At 40.4% G+C, this 13,694-nt stretch overlaps 1 protein-coding gene across 8 annotated transcripts in view; it reads left to right on the top strand.

The window, feature by feature from the left end:
* The window catches only part of PPP1R12B (protein phosphatase 1 regulatory subunit 12B), a 209,383-nt gene that overhangs the window by 51,075 nt on the left and 144,614 nt on the right, over positions 1-13,694 (top strand). For 7 of the 8 annotated variants that reach the window (XM_036864294.1, XM_036864258.1, XM_036864265.1 and 4 more), the window contains 2 exons: positions 3,128-3,258; positions 8,117-8,235. In XM_036864294.1, the coding sequence (XP_036720189.1) occupies positions 3,128-3,258; positions 8,117-8,235 (250 nt within the window). The remainder of the gene's footprint in view (positions 1-3,127; positions 3,259-8,116; positions 8,236-13,694) is intronic. The other variant, XM_036864302.1, reaches the window with a different exon arrangement.

The raw sequence follows: 13,694 nt of genomic DNA on the forward strand, positions 1-13,694 counted from the left end.
GGGAAGATCCCACATGCCGTGGAGCAGCTAAGCCCGTGAGCCACGACTACTGAGCCTGCACTCTAGAGCCCGTGAGCCACAACTACTGAAGCCCGGGCACCTAGAGCCCGTGCTCCGCAACAAGAGAAGCCACCTCGATGAGAAGCCCGCGCACCGCAACGAAGAGTAGCCCCCGCTCGCCGCAACTAGAGAAAGCCCGCGTGCAGCAACAAAGACCCAACACAGCCAAAAATAAATTAATTAAAAAAATAATTTTTTTTAAGTGCCCTCTTCCGTCCTCGCAGTTAAAGTATTAATAGTTTTTAGTGAGGTACTCTGCAAGGGGTTGGTTAAATCTTGCCCTGCGGGATTATAGACTGGCAGACATACAGTATATGAGAGATTTAGTGATAATCATAATTATGAAATAGTTTATAATGTTATGAATAGTTATGAAATATTTTACATGGTAAAGAAGTATAAATGGGGAAAGCTTGTAGAAGTTGATCAACCCAAGAAAACATCATAGAAGAAATGTAATTTTTGGAGCTTCTTGTTGAAAAAGAGGCTGTCGTGAATACTGGCTATAAAAGTTGTCTGGCCTCAAAAGATCAGGTTGGAGGAATATATTACATGACATCAAATCAAATCTAGGTTGAGATGTTTAGCTAATCTCACTAATTGTAAAAAGAGTATCAAACGGTTTGGGGGAAATGAATAAAGATGTCTTTTTGTAACCAAGGTTGCCTAATTAAATATCCTCTAGATTGAATCAACCGCTTTTCATCCATCCTTTGTTTCTAAGTGGGATTGACACGCTGTTTATCTGGAGGGGTTTCCTGAAGTCCTCTTGGTAGGATAGGTGCTTCTTAAGTGTAGTAGTTACCCTCTGAATTCTGGCTTGAATTCTTCCCACAGTAATCTTTTGCTGTTTAAACTGTTGCTCATTATCACCATAAAATATCCCTTGGTATATTTCACTGAAGACATCAATTCTCAAACTGTTTGATCTAAGGAATCCTGTACACTCTAAAAACTTATTCAGGACCCCAAAGAGCTTTCGTTCATAAGTATTATTATATATTACTGAAAAATCTTGAAAATACTATTATTATTAATTCATTTAAAATAGCAGTGACCCATTATATGTTCATATAAATCACATATTTTAATTGAAAAGAGCTATATACTTTCAAAAACAAAAGCAAAGTAAGATAAGTCCATTGACATGGTGGCATGAGAAGAGTGGCATTGTTTTACATTTTTACAAATCTCTTAGTGTCTGCATTCAGTCTTGTGATACATTGTTTTCATTAAAGTATATAAAGAACATCTGGCTTCACATGGATGTCTATTTGGAAAAGGGAGGAGTATTTTAATAGTCTGTCCAGACAATTATGGGTATTCTTCTTGGCACTGTACTAAAACGCCAGTAAGTATATAGTAGTTTCTTAAATGTTAGTTGCAGTGTGGAATCTGAAACCATGTCAATGGACTTTTCTTACTTTGAGATATTAAAATCCAGTGGTCTAACTTGTATTTTGAATGAATCTTCTACCCGTGTATGATTTTATCACACTATGCATCTGATTATGTGGAAAATATGGGTTCATTGAGTTATGCACATCTTCCAGATGTTAATACGCTTCAGTCTGTAATATCAAAAAACCACATTTGTTGATAATCCCATTGACTGCATCAGAAAACTGAGTATTAGGAAGCTGTCAAGCTCATGGTAGTGGGTATGTTTCCCAAAATTCTTATTTTAATTGGATGGTCAAATTTTATCATTGGCAACAAATATTAGGTTTTTTTCTTTGAAGTGACAGGCTCACCTTGTTCGTTTTCAAGTCTTAATCATTGTAATTTACCTGTCGGTTGCTCTTTTGAGGAAAAGCAGCATCTGTGGAAAAGCTGCTCGTCCACCTCGCAACTCAAACAGATGCACAGGAGCTTTTTGCTGAGAGATGGCGCTGTGCTTTGTCACGTGGAGAAGGGCTTTATGTGTGCCCGCTGTTTTGTCACACAGAATATTAAGAACACTTACAGTTTAATAAAATTAATAATGTTTACTGCTCCATCAAGGTCATTCTTGAGTGAAACTGGCCTTTTTTGGGTTTTGTTTTGCTTGAGATCATGTGGCCCGGAAGAGTACAGTCAGCACCCGCACCCCCTGGTGCCTCCCTTGACTTGTGCAGAGGCTCCAGGAGTTCTCCCCACCATGGCTTTGCATTGTTAGTGCAAATGTCAACACAGCAGAAAAGGCAAATCATGTATTAATATCGTTATAAAAATCATTTTGATCCAGATAGTTTTAGAAAGAGGAATCTCATTTGTTTCTGGTCCTGAATTGTCTCAGCTGTTTTGGATCCGCCTAAGCCTTGATGATGATCACTTTTATCGGTGTGGGCTTTTTGCCTCCTTTTACTCTGTAGATAGTCCAGATGGCCTTTGGGTCTTGGCAGGCCTCATTGCTGTTTGTGACTGTTCCTTTTAGGCTTCTGGTAGGCCTGAAGCCTTTATTCAGAAAGCTTCTCTGCCTTCTCCTAATTGTTGCTGTGAGTTGGGCAGCTAAGGGTGCCTAACCAACCACAACTGCAAACATACTTCGCCATATTGTCTGCAGCTATTCAGAAGATACATGAAAAGAAAATACATTTCTTCTGTTTGAAGGATCACTGCACCCTTTCTCTCCAAAGTGGGGATAGTTTAGCAACCCTAGAAGATAAACTGCAACTTCCCACTGAGAAAGTTGCATTTGATCCGATGTGACTATTTTCCTCTAAAATTCCTGGGCAAATTAGTGGTTCCTAACATTCCCTCTTTTCTTTATAATGATGAAAGAGCTCACCCACTTATAGTACTTTAGAAGTCGCTTTCCTCGTTTGACCCTAACAGCACTATAAATAAGATTAAATATCATTATACCTGTTTCACAGCTGAGATACTGAGGCATGGAAAGAATTCAGGGATTTGCATAAGATCACAAAGCTGAGAAGTCACACTCTGGACACTTGCATCAGGATGCAAGAAATGGAAATCAGTATTTCATCAGCGCTGCTGCATTGTCCGTGCCCAGAGCAGTGTCTGGCACGGTGTAGAACTCAGTAAGTGCTTGTCGAGTAAATGGATGGACTTTTCTTTCCAGGCTTGTATTGATGAAAATTTGGACATGGTGAAGTTTCTGGTGGAGAACGGAGCCAGTGTAAACCAGCAGGACAACGAGGGCTGGACACCCCTCCACGCAGCAGCGTCCTGTGGCTACCTCAACATAGCAGAGTGAGTCCCTGTACGGGTGCGGTGCTTGTAGGGTAGCCTCTGGTTCTCGTCCACTCTTAAGAATTTGAATTTCATAAATAGGAGTAATTTCTCTTTACTACAAACTATAAAAGCAGGAAATTGAATATGTTTTACATAGCTGCTAAATCTATAGTTCTTTTAGTTGAAATTTTGTGTTTGCTTCTATTTTCAGGTAATTCATATTTGTTGGGATATGCAGAGGTGGCTTCTGTCTGTTGCACTGTCTGGGTTGACTTTTTGAGCGACTATAGCTGGACACATGTGGGCAGGCCTGGAGAATTTTTCTGGACTTTTTTGTAAACCTGTTTTATTGTTTTTTTTTTAAAAAAAAGCAGTGCTTAATACAAATGAAGGTGGAGAATGCCTGGCTGCTGGTCACAGAATTCACGTAGGTAATAGCAGAAGAGTGAGAGCCAAGCATCCGAGCAAAGGAAGGGTAGGAGGGGCACGTGCCCCCCTGCCCGGCCCTCATTGAGACCAGCCTCCAGCACAGCCGGGGCCCTTCCCGGGGCAGAAGAATCCCAACCACATAGTGTCTGGGCTGGAAGGGGCGCTAAGTTGATGTCTGTTGAATGAAGGAGTGGTCAGGGAGGTTATTTTTAAATAGAAAGAGATGTTGGCACTTAAAACATCTTTAAAATGAGGCAACTGAGTGTATTCTAGATGAGAGTAAGTGTAGATTGCTAAGGTAAGTTCTCTAAATAAAATCATGATATGCTATGGTCCTTTGAAGATCCGGTTGCTTGTCTTAAGGCCCCTTTCAGTAGGATTAGAGCTCCGTTACATTTCTCCTGTTCAGCAAACAGCTCTGCAGAGGCCTGGGAATGGCCTCCCACAGAAACTGCTTTGCCCGGGTGTCCCGGGGGAGGGTGCCCAGTGGGGGAAGTCAGACAACGGCAGGGTCAGAGCCAGAGAAAGATCAGGCCGAAGCACTGGTGTTGACTGGGCTTCTTGTTCTGAAAAGCGGGCGGCTGGACTGGCCCCACCGCCAGCAGGAGTCAGCAGTGCGGTTTTCTCCTGTCTCCGTTCTGGTTCCGTGAATCAGTCGCCCCCTCTTGCCGGGCTGCCCCTTCCCAGGGCCTAACGGGAGGGCTCTGATTCTCAGCCTAGCCCACTCGCCGGCGTTCCGATGCCCAGGAGTGAAGGTGGCTGCCTCAGAGGTTTCCATTTTCACTTGAAAACTGTATCTAAGAAACATTTATAGGACATGTTAGTCCCTCATCACTGATGTTTGGTTATCTGTTCAGCTGGCTTGTTTGTGATTTTGAGCTACCAAATCTCATTACATTCAAGGATTTCACTTTTCTCCATTGGAAGGTAACAGGCAGAGCTCACGCTTGGAATTAGGGCCCCTCGTGTTGGCGTAATCCACGGAGGCTCTTTTTTCTTCCTTTTGCGAAGCTGAGTACAGAGGATGATTGTAAATGCTTTTTCACAGTGGTTTCTTTATCTCATCTTTATGGATGAACATAGTTCCTTTGGAAATAAGTTCACAATTTAAGTGTCTCTTGCCCAAATAAATATTACCTTGAGTGAAATGAATTGGTGAGAGTTACTGTTTCCGCATACAGGTGATTAGTAGTCAGACATGAAAGTCTGGCCAGGAAAGGTGAACTGGACCAGACCCCCTTGTGTGATGGGGTGGTGGGAACGGCCCTCCTTACCTTCTGCTGTGCGTCACCGTTAGACGGTATCCACCTGACCGTCCTTACGTACTCATCTGTGCAGCAGCGTTTTGCGGACAACGAAAGAACCCCGTTGCTTATGCTACTCATGTTGGTTGGCTCACCTCAGGGCCTCTGAACAGTGTTTCAGATACGATTAGCATTTGATCATTTTGTCATTTTTCTTTTTGTATCTTAAAGACCTTAAACTCTATATTCTTATTCCCGGAATCATTAGAAACTCTAAATTTCGAGGGAGTGGAAACAAAGAAAAGGCAAACTGGCTTTCTAGGGAAGAATCTAAGAGCATTCTGTTCCATGTTCCATGATGACCTTTTTTTGTCTTATATTTGAACTCAGTATGACATATTTTTTAAAAAGAGGTTTAGGGGCTCTTTATTCCTGATTTTGAGTTCAGGCTTATTGCTAGTTAATGGGATGTTTTCCATTTCTATTACCAGTAAGTGTTTAACTTAGAAGCAGATTATTGACCCAAGGGTACAGCATTTAGTTTGGCTTTATAGTTTATTGGGGTGCTAATTTATTCTGAGTTTTTGAACACGTTTCATTTTCTTTCTTCCCCCCTTAGAATAGTAGCAAAAAGACCTTATGTCAATGATGAGTTAAGAAGAATACAGAGGCTTTATTTTCTTTCTGTCTTTCTTGGCCACACCGCACGTGGCTTGTGGGATCTTAGTTCCCCGACCAGGGATTGAACCCGTATCCTCGGCAGTGAGTCCTAACCACTGGACCACCAGGGAATTCCCACAGAGGCTTTATTTTCTAAAGGGCATATTTACGGAGCTAATGGGTATTTCTGAAGCCTCAGGAACTATAAAGATTCTCAGGAATAAAGTAAATATTACTTTTTAGGGACTTCCCTGGCGGTCCAGTGGTTAAGACTCTGTGTTCCCAATGCAGGGGACCCAGGTTTGATCCCTGGTCAGGGAACTAAGATCCCCCATGCTGCATGGTGTGGCCAAAGGTTAAAAAAAAATAATAATAAATGAACAAATCTTACCTCATAGGTTGATATTGATTCTTGTTCAGGTAAAAGTGTGAAACTAGAGAGGTTTTTCCTGTTTCCTCCTCACCCTTAAAATGGTTTAGGAAGGTAGCCTTACTTAAGAAGAATCTCTTCTGAACCAGATTACTTTCTAGAAATGTGTCTTCTTGATCATGGGTCTAAGAACTTGTCAGAAAAGGGAAAAGCAGGGGCCTGTATGCCCAAGTGACATTGTGCCTGATCCAGTAAAGAATGGAATAGATGTCAGAGCAGGGTGGCTAAGATGTTTTATTTATTTCACGTAATATTTGTGGATTGCCAAAAGGAAAAAGAGCGTGTCAGACCTCATGATGGTGATAACCATGAGGAAGGCACAGCTGTTGTCCTGAAGTAGCTTTCAGCCTGGTGGGGCGGTTGCATCAAGATCCGTGTATGTCATGACAGAAGCGCAGACTTAGTGCCGGGGAGGACGGAGTTCAAGGAAGGAAAGGGAAGGCGTGGTTGGTGAGAACAGGCAAAGGCATTTTCAATGGACCTTGAAAGATATGAGAAGTTTCTAGCAGGGAGAGGAGAAGGGGAGGGTGTTTCATCGATTGGGAGAAACTACTCAAGCTGTGGGAGAGGCTGAGCGACAGTGGGGTGTGTCTGGGGACAGTGAGGCGTTGAGTTTGATTGGAGTAGAGGGTACAGTTCCATCCAGAAAGCATTTCTCGAGTGCTTACCGTGTATATTATTTGCATTTTGATTTTTCAGGGTTGGGGAGGTGTAGTTGAATGTCCTCTTTGTCCTGAAGGGGAGAAACCAAAAGAGAGGAGCTCTTGATTCGGGAAATGAGGGGCAACAGATGGACAGAGGACTGGGCCTCAGCACAATTAAGAAAACACATGGAGCAGGTTAGCCTTGGAGGAGAAAGAGTTTGTTTCCGTCTGAGTCTGTGAGGGAAAGATGGAGAAAGCCGAAAATGAGATGAGTTCATATATGTGGAATCAATCTGTAAGTTAAAAACATTTATTGAAGCTCTATTTATACTAGGTACTAGGCAATCAGAAAGCAAAAACGTGGTCTTGATGTAATCTTTGTTGATTCTCCTCTGCCTCCTTGAATACAGTGGCCATGCATTGATTATCCTCTTAAGATCTTCTACAGTGTCTAAAATGTAGTACCTTTAAATGCAGGAGGGGACCAGTACATGCTTACTGAATTGTTGATTCGTTGAAGTTTAATTTAAACAGTTTTTCTTTCTCCTTTAAATACTTATATTTGATAGAGCTCCCAGCATAATTGGGATTCTCACTGGCCCAAAAGTAACTTGATTTAGTGCCAAGGTGAACTAGACTTGAATTCAAAAGACTGGAGCATAACCTCTGCCATTTGCCCCCTAATAGTACCCACCTTGCCTACTTCATAAAATTGTTTAAGACTCATTATATAATTTTACGTGAAAGTACTTTGAAAATCAAAAAGGATCTATGTAAGGTATTAAAATTGTCAGACCTTTCCTCTTTAGGATCAAGTATTATATTTCAATATAGAATCTAATCATTTAGAATAGAACAATTTGTTTCTTCAGGAATTTAGTTTCTTCTTAGAGTGTAGATTTCATGTATATGGCTGGTTGAAGGGAGAGTTTTATGGAGGCGTAATTTAGGCAGACTCATGAAAATTTTAATTCATCCTTTATTTTTCTGTTTTCATGCCCCAACACTACTTAATATACTCTTAATGTGGCATTGGGAAAGTTTCTGTGAGAATTACTTCTTTACATGTCTTCTGGGAACTCTCATTCTCAACATTACAGGTGTAGTAAGTCCTTTTGGGAGCCTGTGTTTGGACCCCAGGGATGGTGGGTGAGCTTTAGGGCTGCATGTCTTCCATGTGATATTTAGAAAGTCTCTTGCTGTCCACTGGGAATGAGAGGGTGGGGTTAGGAACATGAGTGTGAAGGAAATCCCGCTTGTAGGCATTGTTCTTACCAAGAAATAGGGAAGCTTTTGATCCTAATTATTGAAGGCTAGTGGAGTTAGAAATTAACAGTGGAATACCTTATATGGGACCACATTAAAAACTCCAGAACACAGGCCGTGCACTGCACTGAACCCCAGGGATAGGAGTGTAAGCTGATGTTAGACTGGGGAGAGAACCTTGATTCTGTATCTTGTCTGCACAGGTATTTCATTAACCATGGAGCCAGCGTGGGTGTTGTGAACAGTGAAGGAGAAGTCCCCTCTGACCTCGCAGAAGAGCCTGCCATGAAGGATCTTCTTCTGCAGCAAGTGAAGAAGCAAGGTAAGCTAAGGGGTTAGAGGGGCAGGTGAGGCTCTGCTGTGCAGGGCCGTGCGCTGTAGTGTGATAGGAAGGTTGGGTCTACCCACACAGTGTTAGTCATCATTACCCACATCACATACCCTCTTAATACTCACACAAGCATTGGCCAGATGCCAAAAGGAGGGCCAGTCCTTCCTTGTTTTTGCCGTTCTGGGGCTGTGTACCCATTGTGCAGTTAGGCGACCTGACTGTTCTTTGATGACGCAGGTTAGACTGAGGAGGGGCATGAGCGTGTCTTACTCTGTGTACACGGTGTGGACTTTGCTTCACACTGTGAAGTCTAAAGAAAGGATGAGATACAGTGTCCCTTCGAGTACTGGCCAAATTCTGTTTATGACTTTGCATCTTTTCTCTTGATGAGAGCTGAAAGTGGTGCTGGTTGAGGTATTTATTACAACCTCTGAAATGATCTTTAACCATACTAATCATGAAAATTATTCTGGTAGTTTGTCACGGTAAGGAAGCTAACTTAGAAGAATAAACTCTGAAAGAACTTATTTTATATTTTCAGAAGAATCCATTTCAGAGAATAGGTCAGGATTCTGCTACTGGAGGTCTTTGGGTTCTTTTAGTTAAAAAAGTTGCAGATAACACTTGTTAGCAGGGAGGACAGGTCTTAGGGCGTTTGCTAGAACCACCACAAAACTGTGTGGACGTGGTTTATAGTGATGTGTAGTCTTTCTGTTAAACCACTTTACCCACAATCTGCAGTTGAGTCCAAAAGATTTCTCTCCAGTGACCTTTTCTGACATGATGCTTTAGAACAGTCAGGGCCAGTCCTGGCCATATCCGTTTGCTCACATGTTATCCAAAGCTGCATTTGCACTCCTACAGCAAAGCTGAATAGCTGTGACAGACCAAATGGTCTGCAACGCTGAAAACATTTAATATCTGGCCTTAAATAGAAAGTATGCTGACCCCTGCCTTAAAAGAATGATATTCTAGGGCAGAAAATACTTGTATGAATACTGTGTATAGTTTTTGTGTCCTATTGAATTGAAGAACTTTATGCCTAATTTACCATCAAGTCCCACTCAGCCTTATCTCCTCAGATTGGTGTTACAATTTACAAGTGACTTTTTAAAAATAAACTGGATTTTTAATAGTAGTTTTGATTTTAATTTCTGACTCTTCCATTAAGGAGTATACTCTGTTGGAAGAGGTATGCATATGTATGCTTACCTTTGCAGCACTGTTAACTCTTTGTGTGTGGAATTCTGGTCTGTTCCAGATCAGTTACCCCTTTCAGTTCATCGAGAGGATATAATAATTGTGAATACAATACACGTGCACCCAGCGTCGGAACACCTAAATATATTAAGCAAATACTGACAGAGCTGAAGGGGGAAATAGACAATAACACAATGATAGTATCCTGCTTTCAACAATGGATAGATCATCCAGGCAGAAAATCAACAAAGAAACGCTGGACTTAAACTATCCTTTAGACCAAATGGACCGAGTAGACATACAGAACATTCCATCCAACAGCAGAACAAACATCCTTGCCAAGTGCACACAGAACATTCTCCGGGATAGGTCATATGACAGGCCACAATACACGTCTTGGCAAATTTAAGAAGACTGAAATCATACCAAGTATATTTTCTGACCACAGTGGTATGAAAGTAGAAATCAATAGCAGGAGGAAAACTAGAAAATTCACAGACTGTGGAGATTAAACAACATGCTACTGAACAACCAGTGGGTCAAAGAAGAAATCAAAAGAAAAATCCAAAAATATCCTGAAACAAACGAAAATGAAACACAACATACCAAAACTTGTAGGAGGTAGCAAAAGCAGTTCTAAGAGGGAAGTTTATAGCGATAAATGCATGCCTTAGGAAAAAAGAAAGATCTCAAATAACCTAACTTTACACCTCTAGGAACTAGAAAAAGAAGGACAAGCTAAGCCCAAAGTTCACAGAAGGAAGAAAATAACAAAGATCAGAGCAGAAATAATGGAAATAAGAGACCAGAAAAACAATAGAAAGTATGAATGAAACTAAGAGCTTTTATGTTTTTTGAAAAAATAAACAAATTGACAAACCTTTAGCTAGACTAAGAAAAAGAAGACTCAAATAAATAAAATGAGAAATGAAGAAGACATTACAACAGATACCATAGAAATACACAGGATCATAAGAGACTACTGTGAACAATTGTGTGCAAACAAATTGGATAACCTAGAAGAAACGGGTAAATCCTCAGAAATATGCAACTTACCAAGACTGAATCAGGAAGAAATAGAAAATCTGAATGGATCAATAACAGATAAGGAGATTGAATCAGTAATCAAACAGCAAGAAAAACCCAGGACCAGATGGTTTCCCTGGTGAACACTACCAAACATTTAAAGAAGAATTAATACCAGTCCTTCTCAAACTCTTCCCCAAAAATTGAAATGGAAGGAACACTTTCAAACTCTTTTTACAAAACCAGCATTACCCTGATAACAAAGCCAGATAGGTACACTACAAGAAAAGAAAACTCTAGGCCAATATTCCTGATGAATATAGATGCAAAGATTCTCAACACAATATTAGCAACCTGAATTTAACAGCACAATAAAAGGATCACACATCATGATCAAACGGGATTTATCCCTGGGATGCAAGGATGGCTCAACATATGCGAATCAATAAAAGTGATACACCAGTTAGTAGAATGAAAGATAAAAATTATATGATCATCTCAACAGATGCAGGAAAAGCATTTGACAGAATGCAACATCCTTTCGTGATAAAAATTCTCAACAAACTGATTGTAGGAGGAATGTCCCTCAACATAATAAAGGCCATATACAACAAGCCCACAGTTAACATTATCCTCAGTGGTGAAAGTTTGAAAGCTTTTCCTCTAAGATCAGGAATAAGACAAGGGTGCCCACTCTCACCACTCCTATTCAACATAGTACTGGAAGTCATATCCAGGCAAGAAAAAGAAATAAAAGGCATCCAAATCAGAAAGGAAGAAGTAAGATTGTCTTTGTTTACAGATGATATGATCTCATGTATAGAAAATCCTAAAGACTCAAACAAAACACTGTTAGAATTAATCAACAAATTTGGTAAAGTTGTAGAATACAAAATCAGTATACAGAAATCAGTTGCGTTTCTATACAATAATGACAACCTATCTGAAAAAGAAGTAAAAAATACATTCCCATTTAAAATGGCATCAAAAACAATAAAATACTTAGGAATAAATTTAAGGAGGTGAAAGATCTGTACGCTGAAAACTGTAAGACTCTGATGAAAGAAACTGAAGAAGACACAAATAAATGGAAAGATATTCTATGTTCATGGATTGGAAGAATTAATATGGTTAAAACATTCATACAACCCAAAGCCATATATAGATTCAATGCAATTTCTATCAAAATTCCAATGGCATTTTTCGCAGAACTAGAAAAAACAGTCCTAAAACTTGGTACCACAAAAGACCCTGAATAGCCAAAGAAAGAAGGCAAAGCTGGAGGCATCACATTTCCTGATTGCAAACTATAGTAATCAAAACAGTATGGTACTGGCAGAAAAGTAGGCACATAGACCAATGGAACAGACTGCAGAGCCCAGAAACGAACCCTCACATATACGGTCAACTAATATTTGAACAAGAGAGCCAGGAAGACTCAATGGGAAAAAGATAGTCTCTTCAATAAATGGTGTTGGGAAAACTGGATAATCACATGCAGAAGAATGACATTGGACCCTTATTTTCATGCTCACAAAAATTAACTCAAAATGGAGTCAAGTAAGTCCTGAAACTATGAAACTCCTATGAGAAGACCTTCTCGATGTTGGTCTTGAGAATGATTTTTTTGGATATTACACCAAAAGCACAAGGAACAAAAGCAAAAATAAATAAATGGTTCTACATCAAACTAAAAAACTTCTGCACAGCAAAACAAACAATCAACACAATGAAAAGGCAACCTACGGAATGGGAGAAAATATTTGCAAGTCACATATCTGATAAGAGGTCAATATCCAAAATATATAGGGAACTCATACAACTCAATAGCAAAAAACCAAACAATCCAATTAAAAAAGCAGAAGAGCTGAATAGAAATTTTTCCTAAGAAGACATACAAATGGACAACAGGCACATGAAAAGATGCTCAACATCACTAATCATCAGAGAAGTCCAACTCAAAACCCTATTGAGCCTCACACCTGTTAGAATGGCTATTATCAAAAAGACAAGAAATAACAAGTGTTGGTGAGGGTGTGGAGAAAAGGGAGCCCTCCCACACCGCTGGTGGGAATGTAAATTGGTGCAGCCACTGTGGAAAACTGTATGGAGGGTCCTTAAAAAATTAAAAATAGAACTGCCATATGATCCAGCAATTCCACTTCTGAGTGTATATCCAAAGGAAATGAAATCAGAATTTCAAAGAGATATCTGCACTCCCGTGTTCAATGCAGCATTATTCACAGTAGCCGAGATAGGAAACAACCTGAGTGTCAGTGTATGCATGAATGGATGAAGAAGACACGGTATGTGTATATATATCTATTTATACTGTAGCTAGTAGAATAGTATTCAGCCACGAGAAAGAAGGAAGTTGTGCCATATACGATGACATGCATGGACCTTGAGGGCATCATGCTAAGTGAAATAAGTCAGACAGAGAAAGACAGATACTGTATGATATTGCTGGTATGTGGAACCTAAAAATGCAGAACTCATAGAAACAGAGAGCAGAATGGTGGTTTGCAAGGGCTGGGGAGTGGGGGAGATGTTGGTCAAAGGGCACAAACTTCCAGTTATAAGATGAACAGGTTCTGGGGATCTAATGTACAGCAGGTGACCATAGTTAACAATACTGTATTATATACTGGAAAGTTGCTAAGAGATCTTAAATGTTCTCACCACAAAAGAGAAATGGTAATTATGTGAGGTGATGGAGGTATTTAATAACTGCTGTGGTAATCATGCAATATATAGGTGTTGTACACCTTTAACTTATACAAAGTTATATGTCAATTAAATCTCAATAAAGCTGTAAAAAAAAAAAGAAGAAATAAAATAAATCAGTTACCTCTTCCCCCCATCCATCTCGTCAAATCAGACAGGTAATCCTCAGGTAGTTCCCAGGGTCTCGTTCAAGAATTGAGAAGGAGGGGAGCAGACCGTGCACAGGTAAAGCCTACCAATGAGTGTGAGACTCCTTGGGCGGGTGTGTTGGTCCTAGGAACAGGTCATTGTCTTACGCAACAGGGAATACCCCACCCCAGCTCCTTTTCACTGACACGGAGGTTGGAGAGTTGTTGGCTAAAGGGAGGCACCCTGGGATTTCGTCCATAATGTTTTAAAGGGAAACAAAATCCACATTCCCTTGGAAGTTTCACTGTGCATCACCTACTCCTCGGCTCTAGGGCATATAGCTTCAGTCAGCGTATTTCCCTACACAG

This window comes from Balaenoptera musculus, chromosome 1, assembly GCF_009873245.2.
Source record: "Balaenoptera musculus isolate JJ_BM4_2016_0621 chromosome 1, mBalMus1.pri.v3, whole genome shotgun sequence".
NCBI classification, from domain to species: domain Eukaryota; kingdom Metazoa; phylum Chordata; class Mammalia; order Artiodactyla; family Balaenopteridae; genus Balaenoptera; species Balaenoptera musculus.